Raw genomic sequence first — 17,997 nt, forward strand, 5'->3', positions numbered from 1 at the left:
GTTTCCTGTTTTATTCCCAGGTTACCCTGTTTTCCCAAAAGTTCTAAATTTAGATTCCCAAAGATTCAGCAGATAGCTATTATATTTTTTTCCTTTGTTAGTGGTAGATAAAAGCCAGTCAGATTGGGAAAGGATATTAAGGAAGAACATAAGAGACCAGTTCAGCTCTCAGCTGGACTTGGACTTGTAATTTAGCCCAACACCAGTCATTACAGAAGCTTGTCCCTTACTTTCCAGGAGAGAATGCATGGGATGAGCAGAAGCCACAAACACCCTGTAATAGAAAACCTGAGACCCTGAAAAACACAGTATATGCAGTCAAGGCACTTTGTGTCACTCGTTTTATTCACATATACAGGTTGACACTATACTTTCAAATACAGATGATACAGAAGCAATAAAACCAAATACCATTTAAAAACTTTTAAAAACACATATTGCTTCAAGCTTAGATGGTAATTCCCTATTGTTTTTAAAGTGAATTCAGTGCTAACAAGAGCTGAGGCAGCTTCCCATTCACTTGTACCCCTAATTTTATAGGAGCTACTGTCAAGGTGTTGAGTCAGGCTCCATATATGGCTTTGCTGCTGAGTGCACTGAGCTGGAAAAAAAAACTGGAACATCCAGGTTACTACTTGTAAGGCCCTCAGATTGCTATTTTTTGGTCCCTAACAGAGTAAAAAAAAAAAAAAAAAAAGTCAGAGAGGCCTTTATAGTTCAGTGGCACTGCATTATACCATAAAACCAATGAGAACAGATACACTTCCCTACATGTTAAAAATTTGATTTAAAATGTGCATTTGCTACCTGGCTAAAATTCTGAGCAAAAATTCTAGTCTGTTCCTCAGTTTTGTTAAGTTTGGCTCTAAGTTTCTTTCGCTATCACCTTGACTATCTCAGCTTCCAGTGAAAGAGTCTGTAATCCCTAGTTGCAAAGATGTGATAGAACAGGCATGCTACTGTATTTTACAGGGACATTCTTACACAGGTTTCATTGTAACATTTTACATTGTAAACACTAGTCTTCACAACACTATAGTTACAATGGCAGCATTACACATTGTAAGAGTCTTGTTTCACTTAGCTAAGTACTTTCAGAAACAAAAAGGAAGAAACAGTTATTTTGATGAAGACTTTGGACAACTGAGTATTTACTGTATTCTTACAATGTTTTACTTCTGAAACAGGAGTGAGAAGTGTTCATCACTTGGCTGAATTCAAGAGTCCATGCAAGACAAAGTTCAGAACTTCCTTAACTGATAAGTGACATTCACTAGGTTTTCTGGGTTTTTTTGAGAGTCCATTTTCATGCAAAAGAGCCACATCCTGTAGGAATCTGTGGACTATAGTTAAAGCTTTTACACTTGAAAAGTTCTGCTTTCCCAGTCAACTGGCTTTTCATTTGTTAACATCACACTAAAACAAATTTTCCAGAATTCAGCTTGGCATGTGCCATATATTTTGCGTGTACAACTTGCAGTGGTCAGACTGATACTATTTCACATAGTCTAAAAGCAAACCTACTAGCCTTTTTTTAGTCAAATAATGCCCAGATGCAGGAAGGCTACCTGATTTGTAGAATAATTTACCCCTAATAATTTACCCCTCACACTTTAGGCCTTATATTACCTAAACCAAGATAGTACCAACATAGCACCCAGGATTATTTTTAGCTACAGCCCATTTGAAGAAGCATGATAGTGACTCTCGTGACCTGATTAGCATTGCTACTGTCTTCTAGCAAATTGTTTTGGTGAGGAGCAGCTCTTGACCAGGCTAGGATAAGAACTAGATTATTTCCTCAGTATACAGCAACCTTGATGCTGTTGAAGATTCTCATGCTCTGGAGAACACCTACAGGTGCCCGTTTGAGATGTTTTAATTTTGGGACCCAGGATCCAAGACAGAAGACATTTAAGCCTTCTAGAGTTACCGGAAAGACCAACATCTAATGGGAGATCCATCTTATCCAAAACTAGGTACTTAATGCAGGCACATAGTCATCTTTGCTCCTCCATTCTCAGTGGGAAGAAGAGTGTCAAAGCTGTCTTTGAAAGTGTGGCATGAGTCCTGCCCTGCGCAATCAAGGAAACTGTTTAATGTGACAAAATACACCAAGGGCACAGTAACTGCTGCAGTTAGGTAAAGCCTACAAAGCTGGTGGGCAACAGGAACAGGCAAGAGGTTTTTATTGAATAAGGCTGTTGCATGGTACTGAGTTAGTGCTTTGATACTGTTGTTCAAAGCCTGGGTGGATTTCTGAATTGAAACAGCATCAGGAGCAATTTAAGCATATTTACAGCAGCTATTTAAAGATAAAAACACAACATAAAATAAAATTAAAAGAATCTCATATGGAATATAAAGGCATCCTCTGGAATAGTTTGCCTCAGTTTTTGGCCACTGTTCTGAAGTTTTAGGAAGTTCTAGCCTGTGGTTTACTTAAGAGTTGAAATGCAGTAATTTTGCTGTGTATAAAACATTTAACCATACTTTGCATTCCCAGACTTAAAAGCTGTAAGATCTCTAGCAGGTAGCCTGAAGAGCAGTCTGTATTTTTACAGCTGTGTGCTTAAAAGGCAGGTAAAATTCAGATTATAATTTCATGGATTCTAGGACATCTTAGTCAGATTAAAATTGAGAGTAATGAAACCTTTAGTGATGTAATGTAATTAAGCCTGGGAGGGAGGTAGCAGTGCTTGGCCCCTTTGCATGACTATTTTCTTTCAAGTAACACTTGTAATCAAGCTTTCCACTAAGCATGTAACACTCTCTTGTAGTAGTAATTCTAGAGCCTGGCTCATGCACTGAGGTTGTGGAATTAAGCTAAGACTAGTACAGGTTTCTGCTGCAGAAGTGCAAGTGTGCTCCCTGTGAGGTGTCCAGTCTGTAAACCACAGGCTTCAAAACAGTTAAACTGAGATAAACAACACGTAACACATCTGAGAAAAACCTTGAAGCTTACAACTACAGCAATAATCTGCCTAAAACTGCCAAACTGAAAAAATTAATTTACATCATTTTGAGGGAAAAAAAAAACAACACTGAAGATATCACAAATAATGACTGTCTTGCTATGTAGAAGTAGGACCTACAAAGAGTGAGTGTTCAAGCTCCATTATATGTTCTTGTTTACTAAAGGGTACACCCCTCTTTCCCTTAGCCCTCACTCCCCATTGTGAGGAGTTCTGCACCAATTTTGAGAGGCAGAAAGCTTTTCAGGACTTCATCTACAAGTTTTATCAACATGATATTCAAGTTTAAAACAGTATACTTGTACAAAACCACCAAATGGAATGCATATTGCACTCTGACCCACACTGAGCATAATAGATATTCTTAAGTGTTAAAAATAGACTTCACTAGACAGGAGCCAGCCCTCTCCTCCAATAAACACATTTACATGATTAAGCATAGAGTGTGACCACAAGCTGAATACAGTGGTACAACTTGATACTGGTAGAACAAGCAACTGCTTACTGAGCAGCAGCTATCAGATAATGATTGTCTACATCAGTTATTTGGTACAACAGGCACAGCAACTGCAAAACAGTCCTGTAGCTGTTTCATGCCCTGAAAATTAGTAGTTTATTCTAATGACCCTAGAAACAGGAATAAAAGTTAGCATCAGCAGATTCACTAATCAAACAAGGTTTTTTGAAAGTTTCTATATCCAGACAATACTTGGTATTTGCCTGCCTAAAACATCTACATTTATTAGTGCTGTTTACTGGACCCACTGGCTTTCCTGTTGCCTGTCTTGATATACTTATTTCTTTTGGTAGAAGTATTAAATCAAATAGTACAATAAATGCAAAGGCACCTCCATCACACCTTTAAAGTCTTTCCCCAACACCACCTCCCAATGACTTGGACTTTTAAAATAAGGGACAACGGATTATTTGTAACCAAGATCAAAAAGTATTTGCTTTGATTCCCTGTATGCAAAGATTCCTCCCTCCCACCCCCAAAACAAGTCAGCTGAAGCATTAGAAAAATTCCCAAAAGGGGAATTGTTTAAGTTTGGGTAGCTATATCTAAGAGCCTCTTCAGATGTTATGGCTCCAATGATACACCCCACTGTGAGGTAGGTAGCCAAGATAAAAATATCGTAACAAATATTTTAACAGCTGGAAACTCTCTATAAAAACCTTGCATAAGTAGTTTGGTTCCTTGCACCAGTGTCCTGATATGCGTAACTTCTTTTGAAGATGTCCAAGGGAATCCCAATTCACCGAGCTCTCGCTGAGTAGCATCTCATGTACTCTGTCATCCAGGGGTTATCTGGTGGGGCAGGCTTTATTCGCCAGGCTTTCTCTGCTTCTGCTGATCGTACTCGCCTCTGAGAAAGCTTCCTTTTCTCCACTTGTCTCCTGTTCTTTGCTCGCAGAGCAGATTCGTGAATCTAAAAGACCAGAGTTAGCATTACAGCAGGGAAACAACCTAGGACCACCCCCCGTACACCCAGGAAAGCTGAGGATCACTTTGTATTTGTCTTCACAAAGAGAAGCACAGACATTTTTTATAGCAAATGCCTTAAATTCTATTCTGCACTATCTTTCCCACTTCACACTGTTTAACAATTCAAAAAATCTTGAATGTTTCTCAATCTTACTCTGACATATTCTGAAGACCTTGATTCTCTTATTTCTACTATTTTAAATTCTTAATGTCTCTCAATATGCTCAAGCATCCCTTAAAACCTAAGCCATAATAGTAAGACCAATCCCTAGACACTCCTTACTAGAGACTGAAAAACTTAATTTGACAACAGGCTGCATGCACACCTACATACATTTTTATATTAATAAATTATCATATTTTCCCCAAATCTTGAGAGCCAGCTTCTATGTTTTCTTGCTTCTATCTCCAGATTTAAAACTCTGTCTCCCATCTCAATTAGGGGAAAGGAACACCTTTCAAACATTCGTAAAGTCACCTAACTGTGCAGTAAATAGTCAGTTCCCACTTAAAGAAACATCCTTAGTGACAAAGCACTACATAATGGGAAGTGTCCTGCCCATTCACTCCAGACTCAAGGCCTGATCTTAGGGATTTTGTAACTGTTTCTACCATAAGAAATGCTAGAAGTCTCAAAGTATAAATATCTCTGCTCAAGTCAGGCATCAGCCTCTGTTAGGCTTCGACATAAAGCACCAGTCAACTATTTCCCCCATCCCGTAACAGTGTCCATTATCAGGAAGGGCAGCTTCTTTCAAGAGCTGCAAGGCCAGAGTTCCTCATTTCCCTCAAAGGGCCAAGCTGTCCTGGAAGGAAAAGACCATGCTTCAAACCCCTTCCAAAACAGCCCATCAGAAGTCAGCTCTATCTTATATATCAAGAACACCACTCACCTTAATCCTCAGATATCTTGGGTCATAAATTCAGAGTCTACATTAGCAGTAAGATAAAGACAAGACAATGGCAGGGATACATTAACGATTATGTTTTACCAGCCTAGGAGAGTTAAAGAAAAGAAAGAAATTGGTCCATTGTAACCCTCCAACCTTAGTGTTTCATGCTAAGCCAGGAAACAGACCCCACTTACTGCAGAATCCTGGTGCTGTCGGTGACCATATGGATTTTATTTGTGCTTTTTTTGCTAATATTTACATCAACCCTGCAATCCGTCAGCCATCTGATAGACCATTCTGCTGTCAGCAAAAAGTTCCCTGCTGGCAACCCACTGAAGCAGACTGCTAGACAGACATTTTAGCAGCAAAGCATTTGTACCTTCTCATTGAGGGTCCTATTCCTAGGAAGGGCCCCAGCAAAAGTCACTCTTACAGCAAAAGCGCTACCCCAGTGATTATATACCTGCCTGCTGCGGGATGCTTGGTGCTAACTGCCTGCTGCTTTTCTCTTGTTTTCGTTAAGTTCAAAGTGCAGAAATACATTTATAACAGCCAGTTTTGCTGGTAGCGCTGTAACAGCCAGAAACAAGATAGCCAAGTTTTAATCAGAACTCACAAGTATTGGTCAAACAGGGGAAGCTTCCAAACTGATTAACAGTTAAGAACTATTTGATTTGGACGTGTCAAACCTCTTCAAGCTTATTGCTAGAATATATTTTTTTTTTTAGAATTTATTGCTAGAATCTCCATGCACACAAATAAAGGCATCCCTGAGAAGTTTTATCTAGACAGTAGACATACATCTTATCCAGACACCAAGTAGTCATTGCCCGTTAACAACACAGAAGCTTTTACTTACTTCATTTGCCGATGCAGAAGCGCAGACATTGTGAGTTTTCTGGCTTCCAGTATCCGTCTGTCTTTCTCCCCACCCATACAGAGCAAATGGATGTTTATTCTCCTTTGGTGCATCTGTCTTTTGAGGACTTTTGGCTGATCTTCGATCATTACGACTGGACAAGGCACTTTGATTTGGACGTTGTCCTGTACGGCTGGTTTTGTCTCCTTCCTTTGCAGAAGTGCGTTCTACAGTTTTTTCTTGCTCTTCCCTCTGCTGCTTTTCTTGATCTTCTCTTTCTTTCTCTAAAGAAAAAAAAAAAGCTATGCCATAAGCTCTCAATGACAACATATTAATGTCTGATTTGCACAGCCTCTCTTCATACACCATTGAATCTGTGCTTTGTTTGGAAATGGGAGAAGCCATTACTTCCTTAGCAACAGATGTATACCTTACTGAAATGCCTTAATTCTTTCTCTAGTGACTATATTTCCAAGTCCATCCACCTGTACATCAGCTTTCACATACTTAAACACTCCTTTCACTAGTGAGGCTACAGATTACCAATAGCTCCAGGCAGTATTTTAAAGACTGTTTCCAGTGATCTTCTGTCTTCACTATTTCATCGTTCCATCTTTCAGACAGTAAACAGATGGACTGCTGAATGCCATGTAGATGCTGCCAGCCAGTCAGAGATGAAGTTTGATAGACTATCTGCAATATTAAATCCCTCATGTTATAAGCTTCCACTGAAAGAAAAAAGTCATTCATTTTCAAGCTCCCTAATTATACATCTTGATTATTGTTTTCTGTTTTCGGAGGAGTGGGGAGTAGAAAGCAAAGACTTACAAAGCGATAGACCTCACCCTTGCTATCTGTTCCATGAGTACATTTTACATTTAAAGAACCACACTCTACAAACAATACTCTCTGAAGCTCTATTCCCCCCACACATGCTTTTTAAACCTTCCATTTGCTCTCCAGGCATTGGGCATGTAGATTTGGATTTGTGAGGGAGAATTTAAAGTCTATATCATTGTTAATTTGCAGATACAGATCAACACTGAAGGCTGAATCAGCATTCTATGAGACAAATAATAAAAACACATGGAAACAACTATTCCATAAGATCCAATCTTCTTGCATGATAGAGCTAGGGAGGAACTAGTTTTCCTTTGCTTGTGGTGCCTCACAGCTAGCACTCCTTGATGTTTCATGCGCACTACTACTTATATACAAAAATTTGGGTCATGGACTTGAGATGAAGGAAGCCAATATCTGGTACAGCACTGCAGTACTTCATAAATCTAAGAGAAAGGCTGGTAAGAAAGTCATGCCTTACAAAAGGGTTGTAAGTTGTTTTGAACAAGTCTGGTTTATAACATCATTAAATATAGTCAAGTGAACGCCTATGGATAACAATTACTGACTGGAAAAGAATGGCCAAAGATTTTTCCCACCTTTGAGAGCTGTAAGGTGTTACCAACTGGTGACAAGGCATCTTCATCTATTATCTCAATACCAATTAAATTAATAGCTTTATCAAAGATCTGGTTGAAGGCATCAAGGGCACCCTCAGTAAATTTACAGATGACACCAAGTTGGGCTGGAGTGTTGATCTCTTTGAGGGTAGAAAGGCTCTACAGAGGGGCCTGGACAGGCCAGATCAATGGACCAAGACCAGTTGTATGAGGTTCCACAAGGCTGAGTGCCAGGTCCTGCACTTGGGTCACAACAACCCCCTGCAACACTACAGGCTTGGGGCAGAGCGGCTGGAAAGCTGCCCAGCAGGAAAGGACCTGGGGGTGTTGGTGAACAGCTGCCTGAATACGAGCCAGCAGTGTGGCCAGGTAGCCAAGAAGGCCAACAGCAGCCTGGCTTGTATTAGAATTAGTGTGGCCAGCAGGACTAGGAAAGCAATCATTACCCTGTACTCATGACTGGTGAGGCCCCACTTCACATACGGTGTTCAGTTTTGGGGCCCTCACTATGAGAAAGACATTGAGGTGCTGAAGTGTGTCCAAAGAACAACAGAGCTGGTGAAGGGCCTAGAGCACAAGCCTTATGAGGAGCATGAGGGAACTAGCATTGTTTAGCCTGGAAAAGAAGAGGCTGAAGGGAGACCTTATCACTCTCAACTACCCAAAAGGAGATTGTAGCAAGGTGGATGGGGCCAGTCTCTTTTCCCAAGTAAAAAGTGATAGGACAAGAAGAAATGACCTCAAGTTGTACCAGGGGAGGTTTAGATTGCATATTAGGAAAAATTTCTTCACCGAAAGGGTTGTCAAGCATTGGAACAAGCCAACCAGTAAAGTAATGGAGTCACCATTCCTGGAGGTATTTAACAGACTTGTAGATGTGGTGCTTAGTGACATGGTTTAGTGGTGGACCTGGCAGTGTTAGATTAACAGCTGGACTCCGTGAACTTAAAGGTCTTTTCCAACCTAAATGATTCTATAACGATTCTAATCAAATATTCTCCTTACACTACATTAGTGAAATACAACTTTGGGGAAAAAAAATAAATACACAGAAGCCTGTTTCAGTTCTCCATCCTGCAGATCTTTAACAGTAGCGCAGACAAGTTGGATGTGTATGCTAGACATTGAACGTGGCCCCCAAGCATTGTGGGCACAAGCAGACATTGTGAGCTGAAGCCTCCATGACTTTTAGGTCAACCATGCCTTCTACATAAAGGCAACTAAAGGCTTTTATTAACCTAACAGCATAGCAGTCCACCAGTAAGTGATTTGTAAGTGATTCCTTTCAAATGTCCACCTTTGAGCATTAGATGTTGCCTTCTGCTAGAAACATATGGCAAGACATTCAAACTCTGCCGACATAAACATGCTGAAATTGCAAGTTTTCTGCCACACCATCTATTTCTGCTTGTGGTAGGGACCAGCTGCAAGCTGCCTCTGTTCCAAGTCTCAGCGCTTTCAGCTACCACCAGCATACACTGGGATGTAGAGGGAACTCCTCCACTGGTGTAGGAGTTCATCTAGTTTAAGGCTCACTTACATATTGAGAGGTTGACCACAAACAACTTAGAACAAATTTTACCCAAGTGTCTTCATTAAAAGCAGGCTTGCCAATCCTGTGACAGAATAGCAATCATTCTTGCTAATTGCTATGATTTAGCTAGTCAAGCAAATACATGCCTAATCTGACACTGCTTTAATTTTACTTCTGCATCTATCCAGCTCTGATGAAATGGAAATTACCTGCCTGGCACACTGGTTAAGCATCCATTTACTCTTGCACTCACTTTGCACTTGTAGGGTAAAGACATGAAGACTTGCCACATGCCCCAGGATTCCCATAAGTTGAGCCTCATGCTTTCTCTTGCTAGCCTACACATACATCTTCCAAGCTATGCAGGTGCAGCATTCAGCTACAGACAACACTGCAGTACAGCTGAGTATTTGGTTAAGAATAGCCAGCAGTGTTAAATTATTTGAAGCCCTATTTGTTAAGAATTCAATTGAGCATCCCCACAAAACAACCAAGATAGTCAAGGCCAAAGAAGGGAGAGCAAGAACAAAACAACAGCCAGGTGAATTTCATGTATTTCAATATTGGGTGCACATAATGTCAGTCATTATAGAGAAGGCTGGATAACAAGAAAGCAGCAGGGACTTCAGTGTGGTAAAAAAACCTGCTTTGCATAGTGTCCTACGTTCTGGGACACACACCTTCACCTCTAACAAAGGAGCTCATTGATTACAGCTGCAACAGGTAGCACAGAGTGATCCCCTTACAAAAGGGTATCCACACATCTCCTGCCCAGCCCACTCCTAAGAAGGGACTGAAGGGAGGGCATATTGCTGTCAATTCTAAAACAGGAGTGCTTTTATTTTTGTGAAGCTGTTCCATTCATGGGAAAATGGCATCTTCTTCCTCCTCTAAAAAGGAAGATGGAACAACACTGAGTTCATGAGCAGCAGAGGTTGCATTTAGAGACAAAAATACAGGAAAATGGGGACTCTGCAATTGCATGGATATTCTAGCTTTAAGATACTACTTCAAGGCAACAGCCATGCCTGGGGATGCTGCTCACTAGGACATAGTTCCAGCTGGTACAGAATGATTGAGCCAGCTTGTCCCAAAATAGCAATAAAAGCATATGTGTAAATGGCACACAGAGTCCTGTGCACAGCCTTGCAGTAAACGCTGTATGCCAGAGCGTACTATGGCACCTTATGAGCACCTGCTGATAGAGCAGGTATTTCAGTGAATTCTCTCCTACAGTTCATTTACACAGAACTCAGTTGGTGAAGTCATAAGGCAGATATCTTTAAGCTTTTTATTTAAAAATATAGCTTATATCCTAGCTACTTTGTTAGGCACCCCTTTTCACAGGAAGGTAGAAAAATCAGCAGTTGATAGCAGGGAAGGAGTTAGACCCAGCTCCCCAGGGAGCCCAACCACCACCACCACCTACCCATCTCCTCCTGTGCAGCACACCAGCTCCAGCAGGCATGGGAAACTCAGAACTGAGTGGCTGCTGCATTACAGGGATTAGCCAGGAGAGAAAAAAAGCTAGGAACGTTTAAAACCGCATCATGGATGCTAAGCAAAGCACACTGGACAGGAGGGGATTAAGTGCTTAGCAGGCAGAACAAAGCTGCCAGGCCCACCCAACACAGCTGGCAAAAGCTCCTGCCCAGGAGGGGTCACAGAAATCCTGCTGCATTGCCCAGCTTGTGTAACAGCTCCCAGCCAGGGCTCACACAGGCAAAGCTCAAGTGGAGCTCCTCTCCCTCCCACAGTACTGTGTGCGCTACAGGCCAGGCAGCACGCCCATTTCAAAGGCTCTGCTGACTGATTAGAAGTATCAACCACCTCTGATTAGACCCATGGGCCCTAGGGGTCAACAGCTTTATCTCTGTATAGAGATGTTTGCTCCTTACAGCGCTACTTCAGGTTCAGGAGAAGCACTTTGTGCTTAAACTGCCATGGGCAGAGCTCAGAGTTTCCTGCTTCAGTGCAAACATCTCCCAACATGACAGGTCTCCAAGGCCTCTTGAAGGGGGCATAAACTCATTTGTGGGTATGAACTGACTACAGCTGGGTAGAAAGTGGTTACTACAGCTGAAAGATTACAATGCCATTGCTTCAAGACTGATCTTGTAGGAGGCGGTATTGGAGCTACCAGCAACACCAGCTCAAAGTTGATTAGATTAACAAGAGGTTCATCTGTAGCAGAGATCAGAAAGCCATGTCTGGCTTGGCTTGATAGCAAAGCTTGTTTCCAATATCAACAAAAAAAAAAAAAAAACCCAAACTTGAGCAACTTTGAATCACAGTACACCTAAACTGACACTGTTGCCTTCTGCCCCCACAAGCTACCACTTTGCATATTCCTGGGCCAAGACATACACCTGCAACATCGTGGCCGACAAGATCGGGGAACAAGTTTGAAATTGGATCTTCCACAGAGTTGCACAAATCCAGATCAGTCACTTTCCAACTGCTGTGACAACTGCTTTGATACCAGCTTGTCACTGCTGTCATTTAAGACCTCTGCCCAAAACTGCTGAAGGCGAAATGGTAATAAGGATTGAAAGATGCCTTCATCCTGCGTGTGTGTGCAGCAGTATCATTTCACAAGCAACAGGTCTGACAGCAGCGCTGCTGCCAAGAGCTCCTGTCTTTGACTTACCAGCCCCACTGGCTTCTGTTGACAGTTTTGAGCATGTGTCAGCTAGACCAGTTGATTGAGGTCAAGATTTTGTTGGATTATGTTTAAAGCACATCTGTGCTCGGGCATGTTCAACAGAACAGTCCCAGAAACAGATGCTGCAAGCAAAGGGCCAGACAGCAATAACCCACAGTTGCCACCAAACACACCTTAGTATCACTCAGCTTAAGTTTAACCATGAGATAGTGTGACAAAATACATCTGTCCTGTGTGCTCTCAGATGTTTATGTCGATAGCAGTTTAGACCAACACCACTAAACCTTAAAGTCAAGCCACATACATTAGCTTTCTCCTCCAGAAGCATTTACAAACCACTTTGCAAACACACACAGGCTCATCTTCATGAGGGAAAGAAGCAACCACAGCCACAGACACCATTATAAATTGGCTTTACCTCAGATACTAGGCAGCATCAGTTCTGGCCAAATGTACTTGGCCACAAGCACCGAGTAGATACCACTCAGCCAGAAACCAGGTTCCCCAGCAAACAGGGGGAAGCAGCCGTAGCCAGGTAACAGCCCAGGATGCTGCAGCATGTAGGTGGATGTCAGATTCAGAAGACAAAAGATGTCATCAACATGAGCACACTCAGCTACCCCCACAGCACTTCAGTGTAATTAAGTTCTTCCAGAAAAAAGCAGTTGAATAATGGAAGATTCGTGGAGTCATAGTTTCTATGTTATCTTCTCCACACGTTTCAGTCAGCCACTAAGCAAGAGAAACATACATCCTTATAATTGTCCAATACTGGATGCGTCACTTGCTTATATATTAGCACGTGCACTAATATACAATAAATTTCCACTAAATCCAGCTGCCTAAGCAGAGTTGTTTTCAGTCCTTTTGCTAAGGACTCAAAGCTATTAAGTACCTGCAGAACTTAAAAAAAATGTTTGTCCTAACCTTAATTTCTTTGCCAAGTGGCCTAAGTACAGATTTTCCTCTGTAAGTATAAAATAGCAAGGATCTAATTAGGTTTCCCTATTTTGCAGCCATGGCAAAGTTGCAACAGCTAGAGAGGCACAATTGCCCCAAACCCCATAGACTGACCAACTGCTGTTGCTCCACAGTCCCTTTGCCACAGATATGTTATCAAGGACACAACTACGCATGCACTCAGTGGTCACACACGCCATCCCTGACCACAGAAAGCACCTGCACAAGCAGCACATTCACAGCTACCAAGCTTTTACCCACTGCCACAACTGACCCAACCGTATCACTTCCCAGAGAGAGATCAGACCAGGGACTGAGCAGAGTGCCCTGGCCAGCAGCCTCTAGCCTTGGCAACCGCTGGTCCCAGCTAGACTGTATCAGGCTACTTGCTCTATCCATTGGCTCAGTGAGTCCCTACCACAGCTGGCCAAGATTGACATGTGTTCAAACTGCATCAGAAAAGGTGGGAATGCCAAGCTCTGAGAGTTCAGCTTCAACAGCTTCCACCTTCCTCTCACTAGAAGCCAAGCCTTTAAACTGCCCATCAGGACACATCACCTTACCCCACGCAACTGCTCCCTGCTCTTTTGCAACTCCTCGGTGCTGCTTTTCACCAAGATGCTACAGATGTACTTCTTCCACACATACGCCCCAGACTAACTTTCTCAGAGCCTACTTGAGGAGAGCAAGATTAGACCCACTAATACCTTGTTACACACTGGTTAACTGAGGTGCTTCCATCACTGCACAGTTTTGGGGAGGTGCAGGACATTACCCTGGCAGCCAGCAGCTGCGTGCACCCCCATACGAAGGCTGGGTACCGCAGGCCCACCCAGCCACAAGGACTACAGCTCACTGCAAAACCCCACATCACTAGCGTGCTCTGACACACACAGGCCTCTTGAACAGATGACAGCATAGCTAAAGCTTTTGCATAACATGGTATTATTAAGGACAATGAACACAGTTTAGCCTTGAATATCAGAATACAGTCCATTCTGGTAAACGCAGGCCCCAATGGAAATTGAAACCGATTAGTGTCCCCACTCCAAACAAGCACATCTAACCCCAGAACAACCCCTTGGCTGCATGAGGCTTAACTGAACAATTCTCAAGGATTTTCCCTGCTACTGTAAAACAGACATACAGCTGATTCAAAACACATTGCAAAACAGCAATCAATGGCTGCCAGATAAATTTTTCTTTCATTATAAGTAAGAACCAATATCCTATAGGATAAAAAAATACCAACTTGAGAAGCTTGACAGTGTTGTTATCCATCTACCCACTCTGCACATTTAATTCTCATGACATCAAAAGGCAAGGTATACTACAAGAGAGCAAAACATTATCAGCTCTGCACCTGCTTGAGCCTGCAGAATTGCCTGCACCCAGCAGCAAGCCCAAAGCCAAACCTCAGGTAGAACAAAGAACCAAGCGCTCAGCCGAGACAGATTACGCGTGCAGGTCCAGGAAGGCAACAGCCTTAAGCACCAGTGCCTGGCACACCATCCAGTTCGCCGCTGCTTTTTCCAGCGAGCCTGCTTACATAATTGCAGAGATGCTCCGCTCCCATGGCAACAGTTTACATAAGGGCTGTGACTCAGGAGGAGAGTTGCCACCGCTTGGCTCTTTAAAGAGACGCCTCCGGTGCCGCAGCCGCGGCTTCTCCGCAGGCCCGGCAAGGACCCCATTGGCAGCACTTCATTTATTGTCTTCGGTCGGGAAAAGCGGGAAGTCATCGGGCCGGGGGGTTTCACGCCGGGGCCCTCCCCGGGCCGGCTGCGGCTGTCCCTGCCCGCCCCGATCGGGGGGCGCCGCGCGGGACGCTCCGCACGCCCTCGCCGTGGGTCCGACACGGAGCGCGATGCCGCTTCTCCTCAGCGCTGGCCCCGCAACACCCGCAGTCCCCCCCCGCGGGCACCCCCCGGAGACACCCCCACACCCCCCCCCCCGCCGCCATCGCCCCCGCTCCCTACCGGGGCTCGCCCGTCCCGCCTCGCTCGGGGCCGCCGCCGCCTCCTCCTCCTGCGCCGCTGCGGGGCTGCCGGCGCCCGGCGGCGACGGGGACCCGGCGGGGCTGCCGCCGCCGCCGCTGCCGCTATCCTGCTCCCAGCCGTCCCACAGCCAGGGCCGGTGCGCCTGCTCCAGGAGGCGGCGGCTGAGGCGGTAGCGCAGCAGCTCCAGGTAGCAGGCGCCGCACGACTCCCACTTGGGCTCCTTGAAGCGCTTCATGTACTCCGTCTTCACGCGCCGCGCCGGCACCACCATGGCGGGGCCGGGGGAACGGGGAGGGGGAAAACGGGAACCGGGAGCCGCCGCCGCCGCCGCCGCCGCCGGCCGAGCCCGCCCCCTCCCGCTGCAACGTTTAAATCCAAACAGCGGCGCCCGGCCCCGCCCTCGCCCCCCCCCCGCGCCAATCGCGGCGCGTCACCGCCTCCGCACCCCCCCCTCCCCCCCCCCCCCCGCCACCTCCTTGTGGCGTCACGGCGCGCGCGGGCCCATCACGCGGGGATGGCGGGGAAGGGAGGAGGGGAGGGTAGAGGGACTCCGGTCGCCACAGCGCCCCCTAGCGGAGGGTGGGATAGGGAGGATGGGATGGGATGAAAATAAAATGTAAATAAAAATAAATAATAAAATAAATAAATGCATAAAATAATGAAATAAAATACATGCATAAATACATAAAATAAAAATTCATAAAATAAAACAAAATAATAAACTTAATAAATGAATAAATCCGTAAAATAAAATAAAAATAAATTAAAATAAAATAAAATAATAAAATAAAATAAAATATAAAATAAACAAACCAAAGCACTGCAGTGCCACCAAAACCCCCTCCCATATTTCGGGAGCAGCACCCAGCAGCAGGCACGGCTCGCCCAGCGCAGCGCCTCCTCCTTTGCCCCTTCCCCACACCAGGCTGAGCCGTGACCGGGCCAGACCGGGCCGAGGGTGCCCACGACCCTGGGCCCTGGGCTCCGCCGCGGGGGTGCTGGTGCCTGGGGGCTCCCCGGGCTCCTGCCAGGGCACGCCTAAAGCCACGGCGCACGTGCAGTGCGTCGGAATTAATGCATTTGCAACAACAGCTCCCCCTTTTTTTTTTTTTTTTTGTTTTTGTTTTTTTTTTTTTTTGTGCAGCACCACACACCACAGCAGGGCTAACAGCTGACTTAAGCTCTGTTCCCCCAAGACAAAAAAACGGCGGGTAGCAGCAGGGCGCCTGCCGAGGGGAGGCAAAGGCGTCTGCGACAACAGGGACCTCTCTCCATTTTGCATTAATCTGCTTTAAAAACCTGTCTCCAGTGAGCGCCGGAGCGGGATTCGCCTGACCCAACCCCGCCGCGAACCCCATTTCCCCCAGCCATGCGCAGGGCTCTGCACAGCGGCTCTGTGGCCGCCTCTCCAGCCACCGCTCCAACACACGGGGGCACTGACGGATTTTCAGAAACAGTTCTAGGGAACTACCGTTTTTGTTGTTGTTGTTGTTGTTGTTTTTTTGGGTTTTTTTTGTTTTTAATAAGGAGGCAAACAGTATTTTTGCCTTGCCTTGTGCCTCCCCTAACTGGCACAAATGAAAAAATGCAAGCTGACATGCATACCCAGGATGAAAAACACCAGCCCAGACTTTTGTTCCATGTAATAACAGTGCTGTCAGCTTTAATGCAAAGAGACAGTGGCTACACACGGACCTCTGCCTTTGCAGCACATTGATGTAATCCTCGATACAGCTAACATAACCAAACTGACCCGGATTAATCAACGCTCAAACCAAGCAGAGTCCAGCTCTCTGCTTTTACATGGACCGGTTGAAGGCTTTGCAACTCCGTAGTGCCCTGGCATGAGTGAGAGGGGCATAGGTGCTGTCTGACCCTTGCAGAAGTGCTGGGATATTCCCCTCCAGCCCCCGCCAGCACCCCAGCCTTTGCAGTTACAGAAACAGACCCGTGACAGCAGGATATTTGGCAAATCCAGAGTCCCCCCTGCAATTTCAGGAAAATGCAATCAGGAGCGGCCACTAATCGCACTGATGTCCAGGGCCTGGTGCTGCAGGCAGGCACATTGTACTGCTGCGTTCATAAACCCATTAGGCTCCATTTTAAAATGAGTTAGAGCTTCTCCAGCTCCCTTCGGCTCTGCCAGCTGCTCTCAGGGGTAGGTGATGGAGCTACAAGGGAGCAAAGCCTGGGCAGTGTATTGACCGGGAAGACAGGCACAGAAATAGCACTCCTGGCGTGTCTACCATCACATAACAGCTTCAAAAATGAGCGAGGAGCCCCTTCTGAGTGCGCCTTCTCGCCATGCTGTGCTGCGCAGAGGCAGAGTACAGGAACCTTGCCTACGTGCTTCACTGGAAGACAACCAGGCAGATGCAGCAGTTTTCCCCCTCTCAGTGCTATCCTGGGGACTATATTTGGGAGCTGCCTCACTCATTCATTTTCCCCACTGAGGGCTCTGGTGGCAGCAGGGTTGTCCCCGCTGCCTTCTCTCATTGCCCTTAGTGGTACCTCTGTGGTCCCACTGCGGTCCAGCCGTGCCCTCAGCACCACCTGCTCTAACAGAGAGTGTTCCTTGGAAAATAACAGGGAACAACTGGTATGGAAACACCTGTAACTGAAGATGGCACTAAAGAGAATTGCCATAGCAGTGCTGGTTAGAGAAGAGAGCAGATCACTCCCCAGTTAACTGGGAGTCTGATGTCTTACTCTGGTATTCTGCTCAGTCTTTATGAACAGGTGACATCAGTGGATTTCATATAAATGGGCAGGGTCTGGGGTTTGCAGCATTTGCTTTCCATCGAGAAATTGTTATTTTGCACAAAATGTCATTTTGAGCCAACCTGCACAGTTTTAGCTTGGCAGCGGTGGCTATGAAAAGGCTGCTGTTGTTCCCGCGTATCATTTTAAAACAACAATCTTTGACGGCTTTTCCTTTCCAAAGATCTTCTGTCCCCAGTTTAGGAAGACACAGCTACAGCAGAGGTACATACTATCTGATGGCTTCCCTTCCTGATAGAGAAGGAAGGGTTCACCTTTTGCAGGGCCAACCTTCTCCTGGGGTGCCCATAAACCTGCCACCGCGTCACTAACCTGTGTGTCAGCCCTCACACATGGAATGCCAGAAAGACAAACACCAGATCCTGGTACACATCTGTCAGTTCC

The 17,997-nt window shown here is 45.1% G+C and overlaps 1 protein-coding gene across 1 annotated transcript; it reads right to left on the reverse strand.

The window, feature by feature from the left end:
* Window positions 1–313: 313 nt before the first annotated feature.
* On the reverse strand, window positions 314–15,200 carry LOC104363249 (centriole, cilia and spindle associated protein). Its single transcript, XM_042795973.1, has 3 exons — window positions 14,812–15,200; window positions 6,214–6,497; window positions 314–4,405 (listed from the first exon to the last, which is right to left on the reverse strand). Exons 1-3 carry the CDS (start codon window positions 15,101–15,103, stop codon window positions 4,232–4,234), a joined length of 750 nt encoding a protein of 249 aa, XP_042651907.1. The 5' UTR covers window positions 15,104–15,200; the 3' UTR covers window positions 314–4,231.
* Window positions 15,201–17,997: the final 2,797 nt, after the last annotated feature.

This window comes from Tyto alba, unplaced genomic scaffold, assembly GCF_018691265.1.
Source record: "Tyto alba isolate M040663 unplaced genomic scaffold, T.alba_DEE_v4.0 Super-Scaffold_22, whole genome shotgun sequence".
Lineage (NCBI taxonomy): Eukaryota > Metazoa > Chordata > Aves > Strigiformes > Tytonidae > Tyto > Tyto alba.

What these genes read in the sequence shown, in the direction of transcription:
- LOC104363249 (XM_042795973.1), bottom strand. Translation starts at nt 15,103, where the DNA reads ATGGTGGTGCCGGCGCGGCGCGTGAAGACGGAGTACATGAAGCGCTTC. An exon ending in GGCGGGACGGGCGAGCCCCG is followed by an intron (nt 6,498 to 14,811) that starts GTAGGGAGCGGG and finishes TTTTTTCTTTAG; the next exon opens with AGAAAGAAAGAGAAGATCAA. An exon ending in CTTCTGCATCGGCAAATGAA is followed by an intron (nt 4,406 to 6,213) that starts GTAAGTAAAAGC and finishes CTGGTCTTTTAG; the next exon opens with ATTCACGAATCTGCTCTGCG.